The 25,073-nt window shown below is 43.5% G+C and overlaps 1 protein-coding gene and 1 pseudogene across 3 annotated transcripts in view; both read right to left on the bottom strand.

Annotated features, from left to right (window-relative positions):
* Nucleotides 1-315: 315 nt before the first annotated feature.
* MASTL (microtubule associated serine/threonine kinase like) overlaps nt 316-25,073 on the bottom strand; it is a 35,432-nt gene continuing 10,674 nt past the window's right edge. Inside the window, exons 4-12 of one of the 3 annotated variants that reach the window (XM_040988095.1) lie at nt 24,120-24,226; nt 22,743-22,893; nt 19,374-19,546; nt 14,251-15,381; nt 12,405-12,543; nt 8,256-8,270; nt 4,294-4,407; nt 4,107-4,208; nt 316-811 (exon numbers count right to left, since the gene is read on the bottom strand). In XM_040988095.1, coding sequence (XP_040844029.1) covers nt 654-811; nt 4,107-4,208; nt 4,294-4,407; nt 8,256-8,270; nt 12,405-12,543; nt 14,251-15,381; nt 19,374-19,546; nt 22,743-22,893; nt 24,120-24,226 — 2,090 coding nt within the window. In that variant the 3' untranslated portion in view covers nt 316-653. The remainder of the gene's footprint in view (nt 812-4,106; nt 4,209-4,293; nt 4,408-8,255; nt 8,271-12,404; nt 12,544-14,250; nt 15,382-19,373; nt 19,547-22,742; nt 22,894-24,119; nt 24,227-25,073) is intronic. The other 2 variants (XM_040988094.1, XM_040988096.1) reach the window with 2 other exon arrangements.
* Nucleotides 3,279-3,432, bottom strand: LOC121161623 (annotated as a pseudogene).

The following is a 25,073-nucleotide window of genomic DNA, read 5'->3' as shown; positions in this document are numbered from 1 at the left end:
TGCTCAGTCCTGCCCGGTCCACCCCATTCCGTTACCTCAAGGACTATTTTAAATACACAGAGGAAGTGTCCAAAGCAAGTAAGGCAGAAAAATGTAGGTGAACTAAGACCTTAGTACTGTTCATTCCTCCTCCTCTGAAGGAGTCAGATTACTGAGCACAGGAACTTTCCAGCTCCATTTGAGGTCACAAACGTGGCCTTAACAATTGCCCTTGAGACCAAATGTTTGTAGGCAACCATGTGCAAATAAGCTACATTTCAATGAAACTATGATTTTTTTTTGTGTGTGGCTGTTTTCATCTAAAACTGAAAGTATCCACTGAAGAGAAAATAAAACTAAGCTTGTCATTCGCTTAGACAGTGCTGCTGGCATTCTCATTTTATTGATGCTATTCATAAAGTGCCATAAACAAAATAAATAAGATGAAGAATGCTTTCAAAATTTATATACAGTTCTGAGAGTGAGGTAAGTTACTGATTCTATTAGTTTTTTTGTTTGTTTAAATTTGTGAAAGCTGTAACACAGAGTTAAAAGTCAGTGACCCAAGTAATGCCTTGCTCCCTCTCCCCCATGGAGATAAGCCTAGTGTTGCAGAGCACACGTGCTGTAAGCCGCCTCTGTGACGCAGGTGAGGCCTCAGGAAGAAGTATGTGCTAGAGGCTAAACCCAGACACAGTCAGATGCTGAGCGGTATTCCTGGCTTCAAAATATGACGTGTCGGTCTCGCCATCCGGCTGGGGCACAAAGGGCATCGCTTGGTGCTGTACATTTTCCCAGTCCACGTCACTGAAGAGTGGATGAAGTTTCAGCTCTTGAGAAAGAGTTCAAGCAAAACACAATGTTACGACACTGTTACTCAAAATCAGTACTGCTTTACAGAGAAAGTCTCATATTTGCCAGTGTATGGAAAAGTAGAACTAAAAAAGCTCAGTTTGTCAGGTGGGGAGAGGAAGCCGACATCTATGCACCTAAAGGGTGTCTCCAAAAAATACATGGAAAATTCATATTATGAAAAAACTATGCACGGAATTCAAAGTTTTTTGTACCCCAGTAAGCCTGCCTGTTAAAATCTATTTAGTTGAGAGGTAGAGTGTGCTTGCATCCATTGCTTTGCTCCCTAAGTGTCCTCAATGGTGGGGTGGGGCTGACGCTGGGAGGCAGGAACCCAATCCAGATCCCAGGAGGATGGCGGGAATCCGGTGACTTGAACCCTCAGCACTCCCTCCCAGGGTCAGCACTAGCAGGAAGCTGGAGTGTGGAGGGAGAGTGGGGAGACACACCCGGGTCCTCCGGGTGGGATGCCCGTGTCCTAAGTGTGAGGCTAAGTGCATTCCCCTCCCTCATCAAGATGCCAACTGGCACTTCATGTATCGGTGATGTCCCTGACTCTGTGCTTGCTTCTGCACAACAACTGACTAGGAAGATGGCTGGCTACATGCTGCTCTACGTGCCGGGCGTCCAGCTCTGCTTATGCCTTTACATTGTGGGTACTAGTTATCCTTCCTATTTCCTTGTAGCTACTAAAATAGGAATATGCTTATTTGACTATGCTGTCTTGGTTGCTAGACATATACCACTTCACCATTCTATCCCTTCCTCCTTTTAAATAAATCTATTGACCTGAGACACACACACACACACACACACACACACACACACACAGAACACTCCTTTCTGGTTGTTCAATTTTCAACCAAATGGCTGCAGTGGCCAGGAATGGGGTTGGACTGAAACTGGGAGGCCAGAATTCAGTCGAGGTCTCTGTGCATAGCAGGAGATTCAATCACTTGAGCTATCACCTCCTGCCCCGCTGGCTCTGCAGCTGGAACCAGAGGCCGAAGCCAGGAACTGAACCTAAGATTACTGCATCTGCAGCAGGAGTTTCGTTACAACTAAACCTTTACCCCATTCGGCCAAATGCCCACTCCTTTACTTCTTGTTGGCCAAAAAGGAAGTACAAGGCACTAATCAGTTCTGGGGGATGTGGGGAAGCACTCAACGAAAACACGCAAGATGACTACCTAGGATTGGACCATGTGTCTGGACTGGGGATGTTGGGCTGGGGCATTACTATTCAAAGACCGTTAAGGAAGAGGGATAGATAATACAACAAAAATCATTCACATTTGGACAGTTTGTGTTGATGTTCAGAATAAACAACTGAGCAATGATGACTTAAAAATTTACTCTGGGACTGAGGTTTCCAATTGATGTGGTTTTGCTGCTAAGTGACACCTAGTGATACTGGGAGACTTTTTTGACTGTCACAGGTGTGGGGACATCTAGCAGGTAGAGGCAAAGGATTCTGTTACATATCCTACCATGTACAGGATAGTCTCCACCATAATGAACTGTCAGTTCTATCAAACTGAAGCCACTATCATGTAATGTAATTTGCTCAAAGTAAATGGAAGTGTTAGAAAAACAGCACAGATTTTTGATTCCTTAATGAACAATTTACACAGTGAAACAGATTATGGGGGTATCCTTTAGTTAAAAAATAGTCATTTGGACACCTGAAGTTAGAATTCCTTTGTGGATTCAGTTTAAGTGAATGTTTGTAGTTATGATGAGGACCTCAGTTTCTCATCACATCCACGCATCACAATCACTGCCAGGAGTGCTCTGCTTCCTTGAACACACATAAAAAACTCTCAGGGCCGCCCTTGTAGCACACTGGGTTAAGCCACAGCCAGTGATGCCAGCAACCCATTTGTGTTCTGGTTGCTCCACTTCTGATCCACGTCCCTGCCATAGGCCTGGTAAAGCAGCAGCAGATGGCCCAAGTGCTGCTTTGGCACCTGCCACCAACTTGGGGGACCTAGATAAAGCTCCTGGCTTCAGCTTGGCACAGCCATAGCCATTGTGACCATCTAGGGATTGAACCTGTGATGGGAGATCTCTCTGTGTCTGCCCCCTCTCATTAACTCTGACTTTCAAATAAATACATCTTTACCAAACCAATCAAAAACCAAATTCTGGCCCAGGGCGATGGCTCAATGGCTAAATCTTTACCTTGCAAGCACCAGGATTCCCATATGGGTGCTGATTCATGTTCCGTCTGCCCCACTTCCCATCCAGCTCCCTGCTTGTGGCCTGGGAAAGCAGTGGAGGACAGCCAAGTCTTTAAGGGCTTGGACTGGGAGGAAGCTGGGCACAGTGCCTGCTATTGTGCTCACTTGAGGAGTGAATCATTGGATGGATGATCTTCCTCTCTGTCTCTCCTGCTCTCTATATATCTGACTTTGCGATAAAAATAAATAAATCTTAAAAAAAAAAGAAAAACCACAACAATACAAACTTCCAACATAAAACAGCCAGAGTTTTACTTCTTAAAATTGCAGGGGTCAGCACACCCCAAGTGCAATGGATGAGCCTCACCCTGGGAAAACCACCTGCCTCATCATGCTATCTCCCCTGCCAGGTAAGTATTGATTATTATCAACTTTTTTTCTTTTCTTTGAGCTTTTACTTTTACCTCATTCTTAATTTTGATCTAATTCCTTCTTCAGCTAGCGATGTAATAAAGTAGTCTGATCTCCAGAATCCTATTAATAATTCAACTGTTGCTGAGTTTTAGACTATGTATAAATAGTATGATAAATATACTAAGTATACATCCTTAAGTCAGTGTGTGGTGTACAGTAATGAGTTGGCTAAAAAAAGCCCCTAAGAAAACTCTCAAATGGTTCAATACACCAGGTTTATACAGTTTCTCAGGCAATCTACGGCCCAATCTATTCATCAATGAATAATGGTTTCAGAAATGATGCAATAGGACTTATAGGCTTCCCTAATTTCCTGAATTTGTTGATGGTTAACTTTATCAGGCTTAAAAAAAAAAAAAAAAACCCCAAGACACTGCTCAGATAAGAGTGCTCCAGACACTTGCTGGAGATGAGTAAAACATGGTTGGTGAGTATTGCAACCTGACTGTGATGAACTTTAATGTGAAACAAAAATCAATGTATGTGTTCCCAGAGAGCAGGAATAAAGTGAAGCGCCTTCTCCCCAGTGCAGCAGTCGGGTTCTCTGTGAGGGGACTCGGAAACGGCACTGCTGGGGATCTGCACCGCCTGGCACAGCCAATGGTGACAGAACCTTACCTCTCATGCCCGCTCTCTTCGAACTGTCGATGGTTAACAGGATGTCCACTGCACTCTGAGCCTGCTCAGACAGCTTCTCCTCCCCTTCCGGCCACGGGATGTCTGCAAACACAAGCATCCAGAGAAGCTGGCTAGCCACGGCTCAGTCACACAGAGAAGTGCATCTACACAGGAGAACAAGAATTACCTCTTTTGAGAATATTCTGGAACACCTGCTGTGGTGTTTCGTCATTGAAGGGAGGAATGCCCGTGAGAAATTCAAACAGGCACACTCCAAGTGCCCACCAGTCTACTGCAGGACCTGCAAGCAGAGAAAGGCAAGTCATCATCTTCATGTGTTACCGGAAAATTCTTCTCTGACATAAGCAGTTTCTCAATTTGAAATTAGGAAATTGTAATACCTGGATGATTCCAAATATCTGATTTCACATAATGTCTGAGATGAACTGGCAACTTCACAGGGCTGATTACAGGGTGTCTTAATGTGAATTTATTTCTTTAAAGAACACAGAGGATAGCTTAGCAAGGAATAGTCACTTAAGTGGTGGCTTAGAAAGGTAATTAGGAGGCCAGGCACAATGGCTCAGTTCTCGCCTTGCATGTGCCAGGATCCCATGTGGGCACTGGTTCTTATCCTGGTGGCCTTGTTCCCATCCAGCTCCCTGCTTGTGGCCTGCAGAGGATAGTCCAAGGTCTTGGGAATCTGTACCCACATGGGAAACCAAGAAGCTCCTGGCTTAAAAAAAAAAAAAGTGATCACATAAATGTCTTAAGAAAATTTATTTTTATTGGAAAGTCAGATTTTGCAGAGAGAAGGAGAGACAGAAAGAGCTTCCACCCACTGGTTCACTCCCCAAGTGCCGGCAATGAACAGAGCTCAGCCAATCCAAAGCCAGAAACTAGCTTTTTCTGGGTCCCAAGGCTTTGATCTGTCCTGTACTGTTTTCCTAGGCCACAACCAGTGAGGTTGATGGGAAACTGAGCAACCTGGACACAAAACGGTGCTCATATGGGATCCTGGTGGATTCAAGGCGAGGATTTAGTCACTAGGCTATTGTGCCACGTGCAGGAGATAACTTCTTAAATGGGTAAAACTGATTCATGAATAACACCATCAAAGTAATGTTTCTATTTAAATATACTTTTTAAAGATTTACTTATTTTTAGAAAGGCAGGTTTGGTTGGGGGAGAAAGGGAGATAAAGATCTTCTTTCTGCCGTTTACTCCCTAGATGGAAGGCTGGAGCTGAGCCAATCCAAAGCCAGGAGCCTCCTCTGGGTCTTTCACGTGGGTGCAGAGTCCCAAGGCTTTAGGCTGTCCTCTGCTGCTTTTCCAGGCCACAAAGAGGAAGCTGGAAGGGAAGTGGGGCTGCTGGGATTAGAACCAGCACCCATATGGGATCCTAGAACTTGCAATGCAAGGATCTAGCCACTAGGCCATCGTGCTGGGTTCTCAAAGATGTTTTAAACACCTTGTTTAAACATATTCTTACAGGCTGGTTTATAGTCTTTCCTTAGTTCTGTCTACGAATAAGTTGTTTTTTTTTTTAATTGGAAAGCCAGATTCACAGAAAAGATCCTCCAATGTTGATTCACTCAACAAGCAGTCACAAATGGCTGGAGCTGCCCTGATCCAAAGCCAGGAGCCAGGAGCCTCTTCCAGGTCTCCCACGCGGGTGCAGGAACCCTAGGTTTTGGGCCATCCTTGACTGCTTTCCCAGGCCATAAGCAGGGAGCTGGATGGGAAGTGGGGCTGCTAGGATCAGAACCTGCACCCACATGGGATCCTGGCACATTCAAGGTAAGAACTTTAGCTGCTAGACTACAGTGCCGGGCCTGATTACGGTCTTTTTTCTTTTCCTTTCCTTCTCTCTCTCTCTTTTTTAAAAAAGATTTATTTTATCAAAAAAGGCAGATATAAAGAGAGGAAGATGATGAGGATTTTCTCTCCAAGTGGCTTCAACGGCTGGAGCTGAGCCAATCCGATGCCAGGAGCCAGGATCTTCTAGGTCTCCCAAACGGTACAGGGTACTAAGACTGTGGACCGTCCTCGACTGCTTTCCCAGGCCACAGGCAGGGAGCTGGATGGGAAGTGGAGCTGCCGGGATTAGAACCGGCACCCATATAGGATCCCAGCACATTCAAGGAGAGAACCGTAACCATTACACTATAGTGCTTGGCTCAAATAAGGTGTTTCTTAAGCAAAGGTTAAATTTAATTTGGGGCTTGTATCAATCCCAGATGGGTGTACATTTGAATCCTGGCTACTCCACTTCCAATCCAGAGCCGTGCTAACGTGTCTGAGAAAGAAGCAGAGGATGACTCAAGTTTTTAGGCCCCTGCAACTTCATGGACGATCTGAATGAAGTCCCTAGCTTTAGCTTGGCCCAACCTTGGCTGTTGCAGTTATCTGGGAGGTGAGCCACGGGAAGGAAGATCTTCTCTCTCTGTGTTTAACTCTACCTTCCAAATAAATAAATCTTTTTTTTTTTTTTTAAATTAGCTATTTTAAAAAGTTAGTTTAAAAAATTACTTTAATATAAATTTAGAATAGAATCCTATTCTAGTACTGGTTTTGTCTAAAAATCACTCTTTAAACAAGATTTCACAACCACCTGCAGCACTGGCATCCTACTTCAGAGCATCAGCTTGGCTCCTGGTGTTCTGCTTCTGATCTCGCTCCCTATTGACACGCCTCGAAAAGTGGCGGAGGATGTCCTGGGCATCCCTGCTACCCACGTGGCAGAACAGGATGGGGCTCACAGCTCTTGGCCCAGCCCTGCTTGTTGTGGCCATTTAGGGATTGAACCAGCAGATGGAAGATCTCTCTCTCTCCATTGCTCCCCTTTGTTGTGTCACACTGCCTTCCAAGTAAATAAGTATGTTAAAAAGAAGACATTTTCACAAAATTTATGGCTGTGCTTAAGCAGCTGACATTTGGAGACAAGTGGAAGGGGTGGGCATTCAGTGCAGTGGTTCCAGTGCTGGCTAGGGATGCTCACAGCGTACGGCTGAGTCCTTGGTCTGAGTCCTGAATACTCCCTTTCCTACTCCAGCCTCCTGCTGAGTGCACCCTGGGAGGCGGCAGGTGATGGCTCATGTAGATGGGTCACCACCACCCCCAGGCAGGACCTGGATTGAATTCCTGGCCTCTAGCATTTTAAGAGTGAACCAGCAGAAGGGGACACTGGCTGTCCTTGTCAATGACAAGGAAAAAGTCTTCCTCTATATCTGAACAAAGAGCACCCACAGCCCTCATTAAGGTAGGAAAGCACTGTGGAATCTGCTGTTAGGGAAAATAATTGCAAGCACATCCAGCACCTGAGCCACCTAACCCCGCCTTCCACGGATGGGCCAAAGGATCCAAATAGCCTGCAAGCGTTTGTGTTGATGGGAGCGACCGTGATAACGTACTGGCCACCTCAGTTAGTAGGACTCTGAAGCGCTGAGAGAGAATTATTCCCAAGGATTAGATAATATAACCAAAGAAAAGTATGCAGAAATCAGGGGAAAAATGGTTTCCACTTAGTTATTTTACATAGGATAGAAATCAGGGCCCTTCTCCCAGCTCAGCCAAAAAGTACTCATGTTAATTTATGCACAGGATTTCTCCCCAGGCTTGTCACATATACCCATATACTCAAGTCAAAGTCTAATTAGATCACTTACTATGGCAAATGATAGCATTTGTGTATTATTAGCCAATAAGAAGACCCAAGCTTGGTTTACTGGCTTTCTAACTGTAATTTCACAGTGATATACTGACATTGTTATGTCTTTTGTATTTTTAAAAATGCTAATGATGCTAAAATGTAGTTAGATGACATTACAAGACTCAGGCACATCACGGTCTTCTATAGGTGCTCATTTTAATACATATATTTATGGAGACTTGGTCCTCTGTTATAAAAATGTGGTGTCTTCACTCTGCATTTTGAAAAACTATTTTAAAATGCCACATGCCTGCATTTTTTTTTCTCCCAGAGAAGAATCACCTCTCGGAATGTTTTCCTGTTCAGTACCTGGAGACAGTCCAAGCTGTGCTGTTTCCTCAGTGAGCTGAGAATGGTTTTTCTGCAGTGTGATCTCATTATACTTTGACCGCACAGCTTACTATGCTTTGCCACATTCACTTGACAAGGTTACTTACCTGAATTCTGAAATCCTGCATTGTTTAAGAAAACAGGAGTTAGGCACATTACATTAACATGGTGGGCTCCTTCCCTCATTATTCATTGAACCAGGCAGCAAATATTATGCATATTTCATATGGACACATACTAATATCATTAAGAAAAAGGTTTTAGCCCAAGGATGAAGCTGCCTCTTCCAGAAGACGACAAGGATCATTTTACCACTCATTCAAGGAGCTGCACAAAAACACGCAGAAGGTGTTGATGGGAAGGCAAGATGAGGTACGGAAGTCAGTGCGACTGGTGATGAGGCCGTGGAGAGCATCAGAGGGGAGCCTCAGCAAGTGTGCTGGCTGAGGTCCCTCAAGCGCAGCCCAGGCCTGCATAATCTGTTGGTCTTAAGGTTCCTTTCACACTGTCTTCTAAGCAACAGACAGTGCAAAATGTAACAGGAAACAGATCTGCAACTCAACAGATCTGCAACTCTGTGACTCAAGCAAGAGGGGACTGTTCAGTATTTCTAGCACTGTTGAGATTATTAGCAACCATTACTGAGTGCTCCCAGGGAGCACTGGAGTGTGACAGAGAAGGCAGAAAATTCACACTTTGCCCTTAAGAGATTTTTTTTTTAAGGTTTTAAAATTTTTTCTTTCAGTGCAGACAAAATGGCTAATTGAATGCAATGGGAATACATGAAATTTAAACAATTTCTCTTTAATCAAACAATGGGTGCTTTGTGGAACAGGTGACATTTGAACGGATGATATGAGAAGAAATTTGACGAGAGTGTGACAGTGAGTGGCTTTTCTCAACTGAGGCAAAACGAGGGCACTTTGGAAAGTTCAGGATGTGGGCATGGGGCATGACCGTTCTGACAGTGGCTTGGGAAGCCTGCAGCCCATGCTGGAGGCCTAGCTCTGCTTCTGGTCCCAGCTTCCTGCAAATGCAGACCCTGGGCCTGGGCACCACCCTGGGAAACCTGGATTCAGGAGGGAGGGACCTTTGACTTTGATCTGGGCCAGCCCTGGGTTGTTGTTGCATCTGAAGAGTGAGCCAACACACAGGAGGTCTCTATTGCTCTCTGCAATAAAATGAAAACAAAATAAAGTTCATGGAAGTTTCATACTTCCTAAAATCCAATCTTCCTTGAGCCTTTTTAAAAAAAGATTTATTCATTTTTTTAATTGGAAAGTCAGATATAGAGGAGGAGAGACAAAGAGGAAGATCTTCCGTCTGTTGATTCACTCCCCAAGCAGCCACAATGGCTGGAGCTGAGCCAATCAGCAGCCAGGAGCCAGGAGCCTATTCCAGGTCTCCCACGCAGGTCCAGGGTCCCAAAGCTAGGTCAACCTCAACTGCTCTCTCAGGCCATAAGCATGGAATTGGATGGAAAGCTGGGCAGCCAGATTAGAACCGGTGCCCATATGAAATCCTGGTATGTGCAAGGCGAGGACTTTTAGCCACTAGGCTACCATGCTAGGCCCTTCTTTAAACTTCTTGAAGCTCCTTCACACACTTATAAAGAAGATCTGAAAATTAGCGCAGAAAGCATATAAAGATTTGATGAGAGCTGAGGTTAGAATGAGAACATAGGTGGTTTTATGTCTGGGTCAGAAGGTTGGATTTGATTAGGCAACACAGAGGCAGCCAGCAGTCTTTGAGGGAAGGCAAATGGACCACATATGGCTTAGGGAGAAACAGACATCAGAGCCATGATGACAGACATCAGAGTACATCAGGGAGGCCAGAGGGAGGGCTATTAATATAACGGCACCTCAAAAAGCCTGTGGGACAATGGAATTACAAAGTAAGTTGTCTTGGTGCCAAACAACTGAGTCTTCTGCATGGTGTGCAGTTACACAAACTTATATGGAAGACACTCATATTATGAAAAAGCTATGAGTGGATTTAAAAAGAAATTTAAACATCTTTTAGTTCTACTTTGCCAGGAACTTTGTGAAACTCCCTTCTAATCAAAGAGAAAGATGCAGCTCTGATAGAGAACAGAGACTGAGATGAAAAGGAAATGAGAAATGCTCTAATTTCTAAGATGTAATTCCCTGTCTTTAAATAGCTGAGTGTGGGGACAACGTCAGAGTTAACATGAAGGTGGGGACACAGGGAGCAGGACAGAGGAAGAACAAATCAATAGCAAGTGCAGGTTGGGCAGGCAACATTGAAAGACCAGCACAATACGGACCGGGTCACTCGGCCACAGCTGTTGGCTTTGAGAAAGCAGCAATGAGGAGATCATCAACACGGAGGGGAAACTGAGGCCGCATGAATGACGAGATGTTGGGCGGACACATGCGGGAAGGAAAGCCCTGTGTCTGTGGGCTGCACATCCCTGGCTAGTCCCAGAGAGAAGCCGTTTGAGAAAACTCTTCTCTACTCAACGAGTAGACTTTTGGGGAGAAGGCACTATTACCTAAGCACAGTATAGTTATTTATATGGCATTTGCATTGTATTAGTTGAAGTAATTAGAGATGCCTGACATTATAGAGGAGGATAACTCTAGGGTATTTGCAAACTCAATGCCATTAATTTTTTTTAAAAGATTTATCTGTTTTTATTGGAAAGTCAGATTTACAGAGAGAAGAAGCAAAGAAGATCTTTCTAGATCCTCCATGTGCTGATTTATTCCCCAAGTGGTCACAGTGGCTGGGGCTGAGCTGATCCTAAGCCAGGAGCCTCTTCCAGGTCTCCCACGCGGGTTGGTCATCCTCAACTGCTTTCCCAGGCCACAAGCAGGGAGCTGGGTGGGAAGTGGGGCTGCCGGGATTAGAACCAGGGCCCATATGGGATTCCCGGCACGTTCAAGTTGAGGACCTTAATCGCTATGCTATTTCGCTGGGCCCTGCTGTGCCATTTCATAGAAGAGGCTTGACCGTCCTTCAGGTTTGACAATAATGAAATGTGTGTATCAGGAATGATATTGGGAAGAGATTGCCAAAATTCGACAACAGGAACATCTTTGGTGGGTTAGGAATTTCCAGTTTAGTAGGACATGTAAAGGGACTGTCAGAGAAGAGTCAAAAGAGGCAGCCTCTTAGAAGTGCGGCATGGGGTGAAGTGGGGTGACGGCATGGATAGACATTGATTTTGAGGCTGAGGAAAAAAGCCCTCAGAGAAACAGAAATGGGATGTGAGAAGAGGAAAGATGAAAAATGATCTTGAAAGGCAAGACTGAGCAACGAGCAACCAGATTCAGAAGGAGGCAGACTCAACTGCGTCATCCATAAACCATGTGCATGGATATTCCAATTTCAGGACCCGGAAACACAGTGCCACTTGGAATCAGAGGGGGTGGGGATTGAGCTACAATTAACAGGATAAACTTAGGGCGTCTCAGCTGATGGTAACCCTTCTATAGAGTCAGCTGTCTGAGTTAGCATGGTCTCCAATGCAGGAAGAGGGTGCACCTGCAACCCTGGGATGCTGCACCTGCAATTCCACAGCACCACGGCAGCTGCAAGCAGCATGGGAGGAGAGAAGGTCCCTGAGGAGGCTCCCCCTGCAGGCTGCAGAGCGCACAGTCCTGGTGATACTGGATCTTAGCTTGAGCACCTAGAACTGAGGCAGTCCATTTTTGATGTTCTCAGCCATCCAACTTATGGCACTTTGTTACATGGCATCCTTAGGAAACAAATACGGTTCATCTCAGAATGCAGGAAGTAAAAAATTTCTCTGAAATTGGAAAGAAGAAAAGATAGGGGGGCTAATGTCACTGTTGACATTCTTATCTGCTGTTTTAAAGATAGTTCCTTTCTGGGTTGACCCTCAGGGGAGGATGGGAGACTAAGTTCTCTGTAGGAATAACCTTCTGCAGTTCAAAATAAGTCTGGGTCCTGCACAGCAGACGTGCAGACACACAGAGAAAACGGGTGGATGGCAGGGCTCCTTGGGATCACTGGAAGGACGCAAAGGCCGAGGTCCAGAGATGCGCACACATCAGGGTTCACTCTTGTACTTGCAGAAAACCGAAGAGCAAGGCTCATTTCCCCTCTAATACATGTCACTTGTTTGAGCAAAGACTATCTCGCTTGAGTTCAGTTTCCTTTACTCTAGGTAAATATAAGTGCCAAGGAAATGCAGAACAGTTTTATCTTAGAAGATAATGTAGTGATAGGTAATATTTCAAAAATTCAAGACATGAACGCCTTACCGTGGGCTGAGCCTAGTAACAGCTCAGGTGCGAGGTAGTCTGGGGTTCCTAGAATGCGTCCATCGTCCCCTGGGGGTGCCCCTCTTCTCACACTCTTGGGGGTTCGATACGGAGTTCCCGACTTAATCTGGTTCGGGGTCTGCCAATATGAAAAAAGAGTTTGAGGCAACAAATTTTACTTCCTTCACAGTAAAGTGTCAGTTGGGCTAGAATATATCCCTCTAAGCTTAAAAGATACATTCCAATTCTGGACTACTTTAAAAAATGAATTCATAATTACATAACTGGAAAATGTTCTCATATCTAATGAAGTCCAATAGCTTATAAGAGCACATCAGTTCTTTCAGTAAGATCTGGATATGCAAGAAACAAAAATCCACAGGAAAAATAATTTGACTATATAGATTAACACAAGTTTAAGAAGCGCCAATGGGGGGCGGTCCAGTGCAGTAGCTTAGTAGCTAAATCCTCACCTTGTATATGCTGGGATCCCACATGGGCGCCGGTTTGTATCCTGGCTGCACAACTTCCCATCCAGCTCCCTGCTTGTAGCCTGGGAAAGCCAGGTGCAGGGTCCCAAAACCTGGGACCCTGCACCTGCGTGGGAGACCCAGAAGAGACTCCTGGCTTTGGCTCAGCTCAGCCCCAGCCAGGCTGTTGCGGCCATCTGGGGAGTAAACCAGCAGATTGCGCTTTCTCTCTTGTCTCTCCTCTCTGTAAATCTGACTTCCCAATGAAAAATAAACAAATCTAAAACCAAAAACAAAAACAAAGGAAGAAGGAGGAGGAGCTGAAGAGGAAGGCTATGGCTAATGACTGAATTATCAGGACAATACACAAGGTGACATACCAAATACAAATATCTCCTCTTGGACTAAATGGAAAGTTTAAAAATAATGTGTCATTTCACTCCCTTGAGACACCAGCCGGGATAGGCACCTTATCCTCTGTATTTCGCCAGTAAAAACCGAGGCACTCCTCAGCCCCTTCATTTCAATCTAAGGTTTATACTTTTTGCATTATGATTTCTCCACAGGAAGAAATCAAAGAAATTTGGAGGCTTATAGATGTCTAAATTAAAAAATAATAACACTAGAAATACATGTTTTCCAGCTTTTTATCTATCAAAAGTCAAACAAATGTCCTTAGCAGGCAGTAAGGTAGAGTGATCTTAAATGTAGCTTATATAAAACTACTTCAAAAAGTTCAGAGAATGGAGGTTAAAATATGTTTATTTTTGGATAAAAAAAAATCTAGGCAAAATGCATTTTCTGTGAACTTTTTTTCCCCTCCATATTTACTTATTTATTTAAAAGGTAGAATTAGACAGAAATGTTGGTTTACTAAACAAATGGTCTCCATGGCTAGGCTTGTGCTGAGCCAAAGCCAGGAGTCATGAGCTCTGATATCTGGGCCTCCGAGTCCTTATTCCATCTTTTGCTGCTTTCCAGGCAAATCGTAGAGAGCCAGACTGGAAGTGGAGCAACTGGGACTTGAACTAGAACTCATGTGGAATCCTGGATTCACAGATGGCAGTTTATCTCACTGTGTCATGGCACTGACCCCGTCATGAGTGTTTTGAAGTACTCTCATAGCACTGCTTAGGTCAAGTGAAAACATGTGACTAAATCTTGAAAGAAAAGTACATAGTTATACACAAATTATTATGCAGTTAATAATGACATTATTACCACTAGCTTTATCTTTCTGCATGAAAACCATGGATTTTTTAACAAACAGAATTGATATAACTAATATCATATAATCTAGTTGAGAGACAACTTTTTATCCTAGAAGTTCAGTTTTCAAGAAGCCAAACAGTAAAGTGTTAAAGTTTACACTCTACCTGGTACGGCCTACCGGCTCTCACTTTCTGAGTAGTAGGAGTTACAGCCATGGGATAGGAACCACTGTAAGCACACGAAATATCCATTGTGTCTAAAGAAGTGATTTTGGATGGTTCTGAGTTATTGGATGCGTTAATGTGACTGTTGAAACTTCGAAAAGCGACAGCATTCTTTTTAGAGAGAGTTTTCAGTGCCTCTGAGGGAGGAGCTAGCATCATTGGGCTGCTGTCCTGAATGGTAGCATTCTCATCACCTTTTGGAAAATTATGTCCTTGGCAGTTTGGTGTCACAAGAAGTAGATCTTCAATATTTGATTCTTCAAAAGAGGATTCTTTGATGCTTTTGTCTGGGTCTAATGACTGCCTTTCCAATGAACTTTCCATCATGGAGATTCCAGGAAAAGAAGAATCAGAATCCATGCAGATACTTTTGGAAGTCCTATCATCATCCAAGCAGAGACAACTGGAGCTTAAGCAGTCCTTCTTACTATTCTTCTCACAGTCTTCATCCAGTTCACACATCAGATTCTTTGCTATCATCGGTATGGGTAATCTGTCTGGTGTTTGTTGCTTATCAGTGTAAGAATTGCCCATGTTCTCCTTATTGGCACAGTCATTTTCCCAACTTCTGCACGTTGACAGTTCCAGGTCCTGCACTTCAGTTGTTAAGCCTGTTCTCTGATTTGCATAAAAATCTAACATTTCATTCCTGTGCTTACACTCTATACAATTCTTTTTATTCTGTATGATTTCCTGACAAGGACTGGAGTCCACCAACTCAAAATTTCTTTTGAAACTTCTTTTCCCGAGGTGTTCTTCAGAGAGACCACCAGAATCCCACTGATCCGACTGCTGGGAATCAGCCTGCCTTGTGTCGGAGGTCATGTTTACATTATACACATCCGGTTCTCTGGCTTCCCAGGAAGCCTCACCAGAGGTGCATTTCTTGTCCGGGTTTACACAGGAGTTTTCAGCAGCAGGAATGGTACTGCTGCCATGAATAGGAGAAAGTGCTAATTCAAGTTCCTTTCTATTCAAACCTTGGGTTCCAGTAGCATTTGTAGATTTTGAACATGACTTTTCAACTGCATTCCAACTCATCACTGCAGAGCCCAATGCCTCCTCACTTTCCTAAGGAGGGAAAATATATAGTTTTAGTTACATAATGCTGAAACTCTTTGATATTAAACAAGTTTTCTGAAGATTACTTGAAAGGCAGAGTTATGCAGAGGGACAGACCGAGAGAGACCTTTCATCCACTGGTTTGCTCCCTAAATGGGCAGGGTTAGGCCAGGCCAAGCCAGGAGTTTGGAGCTCCATCTGGATCTCCCATGAGGGTGCAGGGACCCAAGTATTTGTGTTATTGACCACTGTTTCCCAGGTGCATTAGCAGGGAGTTGGTCTGGAAAGGGGAGCAACTGGGACTCGAACTGACACTCTTATGGAATACCGGAGTTGTAGATGGAGGCTAAACCCACTGCTTCACAATGCCAGGTTCTTTTTTTTGACATTTTAACCTCAGTTCACTTAGGTTGGACAAGTGACCCCACCAACTCTATGCTTTCTTCCCACTTTCAAATGGAACAAGAGAGTAATAGAGAATTAAAAAGAAGCATAAATACATATAGTATAAGCTTATACACAATATTAGAATCAAATACTGGTCTAAAATTTAAATTGATTATTCTGCACTACTGATTTTGAAATTAGGCTGAGGCAGGAGAGAAATCAGACTCTGTCTCTAGTCCTAAACCAAGCAGGGGCAAGGAATGACCAGACCAGAACCACAGAAAATCCCCTACTGCCCTGTTAGACACTTCCCCAACCTTCATGCCTATCCAGAATAGTCCCAAGGCTGCCACACACACGACCTTCATGGGGCAGGGGGTGACAGTGAGCAAAAGCATTATTCTGAGTGGATTGAACACAGAAACACTTCAAATGGAACAACCAGGCCAAACAAAAGCCAAATACAGAATTACAGAATGGAGTGCTATATGTTGGATTGGGAAACATCTCCCCGCCCAATGCAAACTCCTGCCCAGCTCCTCTTACGGAGCCACTTCCCTTAGGCCTGAGCCTGAGTCCCCATTTTAATCCTATCTGGGTCGCAGGGAGGCAAATCATTGCGATCTGCAAGTGAGGCACAGAACCTGGAACTGCTCATAAGGCTGCATTCTGCAAACCTGCTCTGCAACTGAGGCATGGATGGTCCTAATTCAAATTACAAACTGCATAGGGCCTATCATCTGGTCAACACAAAATTATGGGCCATAAAGAGAATTGGGATGGGGCAGACTAGGCTACAACACCTGTTGGCCTCGTGTGAGCTGGATCAGGGTCAAGTCAGGCTGGGTTGACTGTTGCTACTGGTGCATGCATAATCCAGAGTGGATGTGGGTTGGCTGGGCTTTGCTGTGGCATCAGCTGGCAGATGCTGGCAAGAGGGGCAAATTCTGTCAAGTTAAACTGCAGAACCATCTGAAGAGTGCAACATTTGGGAGTGGAGTGGGCCCAAAAGGGAAATAGTGGGCACCTCCCTCTTGAGCTGTCATTCCAACTAGAGAGAATGAGTTCCAGAACTTGGGCAGGGACGGCTAGAAAGAGAGTGCTACCCACTGGCACACATGTGGGCTGGATAGTGTGGTTTGCTGGGTTGAACTAGGCCCACTGAACTAGGCCGGGTTGAAATATGCCTATTGACATATATGAGAGCTGAATAGGATGTGGGACATACTGGGTCAGTCTGCTATACATACTGGGAAGCATTGGAATCAGGGCAGGGGGTGTTCCCAGGGCAGGGGGTGGGTCTGATGGGGGTTAGTGCAGGTTGCTCTGACTAGGCTGCAGCTCCCACTAGTTTGCATGAGGGGCAAGTGTGTGGTGGGCAAGATCGGACTGGGCTGCAACACCCTTTATTAGTCTGCATAGAAGACCGGGCTGGAGACAGAACTGACCTAGCAGTTGCAATCACCAGCATGTGCAAAAGCTGATTGGGCGATAGACTGTACCAGACCCTGTATTGGCAAGCACATACAAGAATCAGGTCTGGGATCACCTCAGATGAAGTTTCTTTAGGGATCCCCCCCAACTGAATTGCTGGACTCAGAATCCCAACCACGGAAAGAATTGCAGGCTTCATGGTCTGACCGTGGAGTGCATGTGTCAGAGCTGGGCTGCTCAGTGGCTTAGATAGAGCAGTAGACACCTGGTACCATAACAGAGGATGAAGGACAGAATAAATTGACCAACTAATCTAGCCAAGAGTTGGCAGTGAATATCTGGGCAAATGGAGACTCTAAAGTAGATTATGTCAGCCAGTGGATTCTGGAGAGATTTCATCATGCTTGGAGTGGCGCGATTGGCAGTAATTCAGAACTTTGAACTATCAAAACCTCTTGAGCAGGACCCTCGGAACAAGCCCCACATCAGGAACCCTGAGGTGGTACTGAGTGGCTGTCGTCCATTCAAGGGTACAGAGGCATTGGGAAGGCTGTGTGTGGTTTCTCCCCTTATCTCCTCCTTTCCCACAGATACAGGAAAGAAAAAAGTATGTAGAAATAATGGTCTCACCCACCTTCCTATAGCCCTTCACCCCTATCATCCTAATCAACTACGTAAAAGTCATCAAAAATTAAAAAAAAAATTATCTTAACGAAAGAGTGTTCCTGAATATGTGCATTACTTCATATAAGCAGAATAAAGCCAAGTTGATAAGGTTGAAGCTAAAGTAATTGCAATTAACAACTACAAATCAAAAAGAGCAAAAATTAAAATCCATTATCAACAGGATAAAAAAATGATAACAAAATGCTTTTCCAGAAGCCTGCTTCATTCCAACCATCTGTGGATGCTCAGATATATGATGTTGTGAAATGGTATAAGGCGACCAAGAATTCTCTAACATGACTCAATTTGACTCGGTCTTCTATAAACTCCTAAGAATGTCTATCACAGATGGGTGAATATAAAACTGTATTAGCTATGCTTTTTTTTGGTAGCAATAAGTCTCAAGCAAAACAAAACCTCTCCAATATGATTTATTAATCTGCAAGCAGGGTGTGCTGTAACCCAAGGAGCACTGGCATGTTCCATCAGTGCCCTGCTCTGGGGTGCGGAGATGGGAGGGAGAAGGCGAGACCGTGTGTACAAGAGTACTTCATGAAGCAATGGAATGACAAGATGTTTATCTTGGTGCTGAAAACTTCAAAATTCGAGAAAAGCTTTTCATAAGATGCATCTTCTATGAAATTTTCAGACTACTGAATGTTTGGAATAGCATCAAATATGGTTTTGAATAAAAACAGGTAAAATAATAGTACCAGGAATGAAAATCTCTTCATATTCTTAACTGCAGTCCAAAAGAAGGAAAAAGATGGAGAAACCCCAACTTCACTAAAGGTATTTTGATCTAGATCACATAATACAATATAAAACAATAAGGATGAAAATCAAATTACTGAGAATTAGAAACAAATATAATTCAAACTTTTTATCAAAAGGAAGGTTGGTTCTAATCATGATTTGTTTTACCAGGATTCTTTGAAGGAGACTTTATTATAATTATTATTTTCTCTATCACCTTTACTATCAAGTTAGAATATGTAAATATATATTTGCATACTCTTAATTCCATTCATTTGGTGAGCAACCTCCTCAAAACAGATTCCATTTTAAGTGAAATCCACCTTACCTTTGTGATCTAAAAGTTATTTCTGCAGTGTAATCCTTTCACCAAGTAAGAAACTCCCACTTGGTGGAAAGCAGCATAAAGGAAGGTAGTGTGGTTTTAAAATGACGTAGATTAAAACAAGCTACATTCTGTATCATGGTAGGGAATTTAAAAAATAAAGTCCACCCAGCTGTCTAGAGGCCAAACATTCACTATTCATTTACTGCCAGAACCTCATGAGAAACCAAACAAGAGTGAGTTCACAACTGGACAAGAGATGAAATATTTGAGACGAATGTGACAAGATGTACAATGAAATGCAGAATTCTGGATAATTCCCCGAGTGTCATTCATGTAACCATTTCTTGTGGAAAGCATCAAAAGGTAGCGTGTCTCTAGCATTACCCAGACAGACCTAAGAGGTTTGGGTTAAGATTCTTTCTCCTCTCACCTGGCAATCATCTTCCCATTTGGGGCTGCTGTGGCATTCTGACTCCACACTGGACATGAAGGTGTGGGACTGACTACTGGTGCTGGACGTAGCCAGCCTCTTCCTAGACTGCAACAGGTTAGAAGTCAGGCACTTCACAGGCATTCCTGGGTTGGAGGCAAGGGTGTCAAGACCTGCAGGGGAAGAGAATGCTCAAGATTATGTCACTGCTTTCTTAGTTCTTTCCTGAATTTTTACAGATAATTAATATCAAAACCCTGTCTTTGTGGACACTATCCAGGCCACAAAGACGGCTGCAGGTGCCTTTGCCAGGTTTCCCATCACCTTCAGATACATAAGTTGTTAATGATACAAGTACCACTCTGAAAGTTAGAACAGAACAAACCTCCCTTACACTGGAAAAGAAAAACTCAGGACCAGAGAAATCGCCATCAGTAAGAAATCCATTCTGAGGATCTAGGATCAATTTGAAATTGTTCTTGACAGATGCTGAGTCACTGACAGCATTACTGATGAGGTCAGACTCTGGACTGACTGGATTTACCAAACACAGCTTGTACTGAATTAACACTGTGGCTTTCTTCTAATAAGAAGCTTAAGTGTTTATACGTGTGAATGATAAATATAGAGAATGTGTGCCTGGCTAACACTAAGCAGGTGCAGTTGAGCAGTGCTGATCTGACACTGACTCCTTCACTGCACAGAATTAAACAGTGCTGAGAGCAGCCACTCTGCAGTTCCCGAGGCCAAGGAGACAACTGCGCTACCATCAGGACGCACGGGGGTCTCCTCTGTGGAAAGCTCCCCAGCTGATCGCATCAGCAGCAGGTTTCTGACTAAACTGCATCCTGCTTTGCTCACTGAATCACCTCTTCTCTGGTGAGAGTAGAACTGAGGTGGCCTGTGTCCCTGCATCTCCCCTAAATCTTCCTGGCTTACTGCTCCTTTCTTGTCATGTCTGAAATTCCTCCCTTGCAGGAAGACAGCTATCTCAGATAACAGTTTGTTTGCTAACAGCTTTACCATTTTGCAAGTGCACTTTGGAACAAAAATTGCGAGCCATGAGAGCTCTGTCTTCTTTCTCTGCAACCTCTGAAACCAAATTAATTTTATGTCAAATAAAATAAATAAATCTCCCAAAAAAATAATGATATATGTATGCAGATTTTTTTCACCTTTGTATACAAAAATGTATGTTATGTCTTGCTTTCTCTCTTCCAAGAAGGGAAATGCAAGAAAGACGGAATATTTTTCCCGAAGAATAGTGTTAGAAAGAATATCTGCATGTTTGTTTTTATATATATATATAAATATATATTTATAAATATAAATATATATATATTTAAAATTTTTATCGCAAAGTCAGAGATATACAGAGAGGAGGAGAGAAGGACAGGAAGAACTTTTGTCCGATGATTGACTCCTCAAGTGGCCGCAATGGTTGGAGCTATGCCAATTCGAAGCCAGGAGCCAGGAACCTCTTTTAGGTCTCCTACATGGGTGCAGGGTTCCAAGGCTTTGGGCTGTCCTCGACTGCTTTCCCAGGCCACAAGCAGGGAGCTGGATGGGAAGTGGGGCTGCCAGGATTAGAACTGGTGCCCATATGGGATCCCGGTGCATTCAAGGCAAGGACTTTTAGCCACTAGGCCACAGTGCCGAGCCCTACAATTTATTTCTTTACTGTGTGCAAAGACATCATTACTTCTAGTTTTTTGATTTTAGCTGCTCAAAATCTTTTGGAAAGAAGTTTGCAAAGACACACAATTACACTGCAGGTAATACATCTTCTCCATTTGAGACTTCCATAGACTCATCATAGTGAAAATCATCAGTTATTTTGTAGCATAAATAACTTAAGGACATCCCTACAGTGGGACGTCATTTAAGCGATATCTGCCACATACTCTGTCAGAAATGGTATTTACATAAAAAAATACAAATGCCACTGATAGACCATGCTGTGGCACAGCAAGCTAAGCTACTCACTTGAGTGCCAGCACCCCACATGGGCACTGATTTGAGCCCTGATTGCTCCATTTCCAATCCAGTTCCCTGCTAATAAGCCTGGGAAAGATGATGGTCCAAATTCTTGGGCCTTTGTACTTAAGTGGGAGACTTGGAAGAAACGTCTAATTCCTGGCTGTGGCCTGGCCCAGTTCCAGCCATTGCAGCCATTGGGCAGTGAATCAACACATTAATTTTCTTCCTTTTTGTGTCTATCCTCTCCCTGTAAACTTGTCTTTCAAATAAATAAATCTTTACAAAAAATAAAAAAGAAATGTCACAGACTCATCAAATTTTTTACAATCTTTAAGTTACTAGGGGCCAGTGCTGTGACTCAACAAGCCAATTCTCCAGCTTTAAGTGCGGGCATCCCATATGTTTACCAGCTTATGTGCCAGTTGCTCCACTTCTCATTTAGCAATCTGCTTGTGGTCTGAAAGAGTAGAAGATGGCCCAAAGCTTAGTGACCCTGCACCTGCATGGGAGACCTGGAAGAGGCGCCGGCTTTGAAATGCTCAATTTCGGACACTACGACCACCTGGGGAATGAACCAGCAGATGGAAGATTTTTCTCTGTCTCTCCTCTCTGAAAATCTGTCTTTCCAATCATAAAATAAAATAAATTTTAAAAAATTCTTTTAAAAATTACTGGTTATTAGACATTTAAAAACTTGAAGATTTTTTTTTCTTTCTGTTAAGATTTATTTTTGCATTGGAAAAGCAGATTTTACAGAGAGAAGGAAAGACAGACACCAGTCTGCTAGTTCACTCCCAAGTGGCTGCAAGGCTGGCTGGAGCTGAGCTGATGTGAAGTCAGGAGCCAGCAGGTTCTTCCAGGTTTCCCATGCAGGCATAGGGTCCCAAGGCTTTCCCAGGTCATAAGCAGGGAGCTAGATGGGAAGTGGAGCAGCTAGGATATGAACCTGTACCTATATGAGATCTTGGTGCATGCAATGTGAGGACTTTAGCCACTAGGCTACTGTGCCAGGCCCTAAAATTTTGTTCTCCAAAGACACAATGGTGGGTTGGCACTGTAGAGTGGCAGGTTAAGGCATGGAATATAGTCCAGCATGCCCTATGGGCACTGTTTCAACTTCTGACTTGTCCATTTCTGATCCAGTTCTTTGTTAATGGCCTAGGAAAGTAGTGAAGGAACCCTGTGCCTGGAACCCTGTACCCGTGTGGGAGACATAAAAGAAGCTCTGGGTTCCTGGTTTTAGCTTGGTCCAGCCCTGGGTTTCTGCAACCATCCTGGGAACGAACCATTGGATAAAGGCTTGCCCCTCCTGCACTCCCAAACTTTGCCTTTCAAATGAATAAAGTCAAATGACACAATGGAAGAAACCATCTTTTCTTTAATACTCACATGACTTTAGTATCTTGCTAGGGTGAGGATCTGTGTCCTTTGGATCTGTAGACATGGAACAGCCTGCCATGTGAGAGAGCGGTGGTGTTCTGGACAGGTGTGGTGAGAGGGTGTCTGCGGAGTCTTGGTTTTTTCCTGTAACCGGTGTGAACTATTAAGCAGAGAAAAGAGAATTTACTGCTAAGATAGTTACATTCACAAACTACCCAAGAATGTATAGAGAGTTGTACCACTCAAGTAGACATACGATCGCATTTACACTTGGTATTGAATTAGGTTTTGTGGTGGAGCAGGCTAAACCACCTGTTGTGACACTGGTATTCCATATCAGAGCATGAATCTGAGTCCCAGCTGTTTTGCTTTGATTCGGCTCTGTGCTAACGTGCCTGGAAAAGCATTCGAGGACAGCCCAAGTACTCGCACTCCCGTCACCCATGTTGGAGACCCAGACAAAATTTCTGCCTCCTGGCTTTGGCCTAGCTCAGTCCTGGTCATTGCAGCCATTTTAGCAGTGACACAAGAGATGGAAGATATCTTTCTCCCTGTCTATCAACTGTCTCTGCTATCCTGTATTTCAAATTAATACATTTACAAAAGACCCTAAATTTATTTGGATCAGTTTTTAAGTTATTATTTATTTATCTATTGGAAAGGCAGACAGAAAGAGAGGAGAGAGAAGGAGAGCTTTCATCCCTCAATGCTTGCAACAAATGAGGATAGGCCAGGTCAAATTCAGGAACCTGGAACTCTGTCTAGGTTTCTCATGTGGGTGGCAAGCAGCCAAGTGCTTGGGCCACCACTGGTCGCCTTCCCGGGTGCATTAGCAGGACGTTAAATCTAAAGCCAAGGAGCTGGGACACAAACCAGCACCTAGACCTCCCAAGCAGTAACATACCCTGCTGTGCCACAACACCCATCTCTATTCTGATAAAATCTGTTTTAAAGGGAGAAGATTGTATATCTTATTTTTATTTGTTTAAAGACTTACATACTGATTTGAAAGTCAGTTAAGAGAGGGAAGGAGGAAGGAAGGAAGAGAAAATGAGACAGCGATATTTTCCATCTGTTGGTTCACTTCTCAATGGCTGCAATGACTAGGCAGGGCTAAGTGGAAGCCAAGACCCAGGAGCTTCTTCCACGTCTCCCACACGGGTACAGGGGCCCAACACCTGATTCATCCTCCACTGCTTTCCCAGGTACGTTATAGGGAGTTGGACAGGAAGTGGAACAGACAGGATTCAAACTGGTGCTCTAATGGAATGCTGGCATCACAGGCCAATTTAACCCACTTCACACTGCATTGACCCCTTCGACTGTACATTTTAAAGTTATAATAAAACAGTAGGTTATGAGAAATTTTCTGTATTAAGTACTCACAAATCCCAAAGAGCTGATGAGAGACAATACTTGTCCTGGCGTTCTTGAATAATCTTTTCTGGGTTTAGCCATGGAAGGTGTTGTGAGAATATCCATCATATTGATATCTACACATGCAAGGAAAAACACACACACACACTTCTTTAAAACCTTCAAGTCAATAATCATGTATCCTAAACTTTTTCCTTTTCTACATTAAAACAAAATTGGCCTATATAGGAAAAATATACCTGAAGAATCCACTGCGTTGCAGAGAAACACATGTGACTTAACGATGAATTAAAATAATTAAAACATTCACTCTGGAGTGAGATCATAGAGAACATGTTACAAAACTCTACTAGCTTTTCAGGAATCTTTAGTTACTAAGAAAAATGGTGTTACTTTTTGGTAAATCAAATCCTGAAAAAGGTTGCAAATTACGGGCTTTTCAAGGAAATAATCATGTTTAACTTCGGGTCAAGACAGTTAACTTAGATTATTAGCATGTTACAATATGTATTTTAAAATACTTCAACCGTGACACATAATACTACTCTATTTTTTAGTTATCAAAAATGGTAAAAGAATTATAATATTTCACATGTGTTATAGCAGTTTAAAAGGTATACTGAAAGTTTGAACTTAAGATATTTTATTTATGTCTTACAGTGATAAAGCAACAATAGGTCATAATAAACCTAAAAGATGTTTTACAATTTTTTTACAAGTAAAATTTAAAAGTCATTTAAATTTGGACTGGTGGGGTGGCAAGCTAATCATCAAGCTGCAGCACCAGCATTCCATACGGGCACTGGTTTGAGGCCTGGCTGCTCCACTTCTGATTTTGCTCGCTGCTTATGGTCTAGAAAACCAGTGGAGGATGGCCCAAGTCCTTGGACCCTGCATGCCTGTGGGACACCTGGAAGTCGTGCCCGGCTCCTGGTTTTAGACTGGCCCACCTCTGGCTACTGT

Source organism: Ochotona curzoniae, unplaced genomic scaffold (genome assembly GCF_017591425.1).
Source record: "Ochotona curzoniae isolate NIBS_2020 unplaced genomic scaffold, NIBS_Ocur_1.0 contig_4797, whole genome shotgun sequence".
In the NCBI taxonomy this organism is placed as follows: domain Eukaryota; kingdom Metazoa; phylum Chordata; class Mammalia; order Lagomorpha; family Ochotonidae; genus Ochotona; species Ochotona curzoniae.
The sequence above is the reverse complement of the archived record's forward strand: the minus strand, read 5'-3'. Positions and strand labels throughout refer to the sequence as shown.